The 1,646-nt window shown below is 56.7% G+C and overlaps 1 protein-coding gene across 1 annotated transcript in view; it reads right to left on the bottom strand.

The window, feature by feature from the left end:
- The window catches only part of SNX15 (sorting nexin 15), a 10,426-nt gene that overhangs the window by 3,231 nt on the left and 5,549 nt on the right, over positions 1-1,646 (bottom strand). Inside the window, exons 4-6 of the mRNA XM_008073008.1 lie at positions 1,152-1,267; positions 901-1,048; positions 42-185 (exon numbers count right to left, since the gene is read on the bottom strand). Coding sequence (XP_008071199.1) covers positions 42-185; positions 901-1,048; positions 1,152-1,267 — 408 coding nt within the window. The remainder of the gene's footprint in view (positions 1-41; positions 186-900; positions 1,049-1,151; positions 1,268-1,646) is intronic.

Genomic DNA, 1,646 nt, shown 5'->3' with positions numbered 1-1,646 from the left:
GCCCACGCCCCGCACTCCCCACCCCTGCCTGCCCCTGTTACCTTCCTTAGAGAAGGGGTCGAAGAGTGCAAGCTCAGCCTCGCTGAGAGGGCCTCGGACAGGGGAACCCGATGCCTCCTCGGCACTTCCGCAGTTAAAGAGAAGATCTAAAGCTTCCTGGGCAGGGCTGGACGGTGGGGGGTCTGCTGAGGAACAGATCATCGGGGACATGAACACAGGTACTCATCATTTTCCAGCTTTGTTTATTGTCTTTTAATAGAGACAGGGTCTCACTATGTTGCCCTGGCAGGTCTTGAACTCCTGAGCTCAAGCCATCCTGCCGCCTTGGCCTCCCAAAGTGCTGGGATTTTTTTTCTTCCCCAAGTTGGAGTCTCACTCTGTCACCCAGGCTGGAATACAGTGGCACGCTCATGGCCACCACAGCCTCGACCTGCTGGGCTCAGGCGATCCTCCTGCCTCAGCCTTCTAAGTAGCTGGAACTATAGGCACACCTCATCACGCCCAGCTGATTTTTTTGATCTATTAGGTCTTGCCAAGTTGCCCAAGTTGGTCTCAAACCCTTGAGTTCAGAGAATCCTCTCGCCTTGGCCTCCCAAGGTGCTGAGATTACAGGTGTGAGCCACCACACCCGGCCTACTTCCCAGCTTCCAAAATGGAATTACTCTGTCACTAATCCTTGCAGCAACCATGGGCGAAGACAAGCCAGTCACTCGGGTCTGTGTCCATTTTACAGATTAGTAAACTGTACCCCAGAGAGGGAAGATGGCCTGTCTAAAGTTCCCCAGCTAGTAGGTGGTAGAGCTCAGACACACTCCCGTTTTTCACTGCAATCGCCGAGGAAAGAATGTGGGTCCCCACCCACTCTGAACCCTCCAGCCCTGGCCCCCTCCCCTGATGTACCTGGCACCTCCAATTCCTCCAGGCCCCTCCTTTCTGCCGGGAGTGGCTGGGGTAGCCGGGGCTCGTCGAGGGGTGGGGTGGGGATCAGAGGGGGCGGCAGGATGTGTGTGTCCCCGGTCGCCTTGGAGGGCCTTGTCACCTCCCCACCCTGCAGGAGAGAAAGACCCACCAGGGAAGAGTCACAGGGTGCAGGCTGATCAACAGATACACGTCCCACAGGTCTGGGGAGGTGGGAGGAGCCAGGACAATACCCGGAAGAACTCCTTGAGCTGCGGGCTGTTGTTGAGTGCAGGTATGTGCACAGTGAAGCGAAGCAAGTCCTCTGCACCCTTTCGCCGCTCCTCGATCACTGAGGCCTCGAACCGACCTGCAGCCCCCCAGAACAAGGGAGCGGAGAGCTGCAGTGAGCCCCAGGGGCTTCCGCCCCAAGGGTCACTTTCCTGGTTCTGCCTGAGAGGCTCTGAGTAGCCCATTACCCTGTATCTTCCTGAGCTCCTCCTGGGAAGGGTGGCTCTGGGAGGGATCAATCTTATTCATTCTTTGGCCAGATTTTTACTGAGCACCTACTACACGCTAGGCTCAGAAGGTGAATAGGAGAGAAACAAAGTCTCTGCCCTCATGGACAGCTCATCCTAGACAGGGGAGGCAAGTGATTAAAAGAAACAAAATCAGCCGAGCTCAGTGGCTCAGCCGGTAATCCCGCACCTTTGGGAGGCTGAGATGAGTGGATTGCCTGAGCCCGCGGG

The sequence above is a fragment of the Carlito syrichta genome, unplaced genomic scaffold (genome assembly GCF_000164805.1).
Source record: "Carlito syrichta isolate Samal-C Ts95f unplaced genomic scaffold, Tarsius_syrichta-2.0.1 Scaffold315591, whole genome shotgun sequence".
In the NCBI taxonomy this organism is placed as follows: Eukaryota; Metazoa; Chordata; class Mammalia; order Primates; family Tarsiidae; genus Carlito; species Carlito syrichta.
The sequence above is the reverse complement of the archived record's forward strand: the minus strand, read 5'-3'. Positions and strand labels throughout refer to the sequence as shown.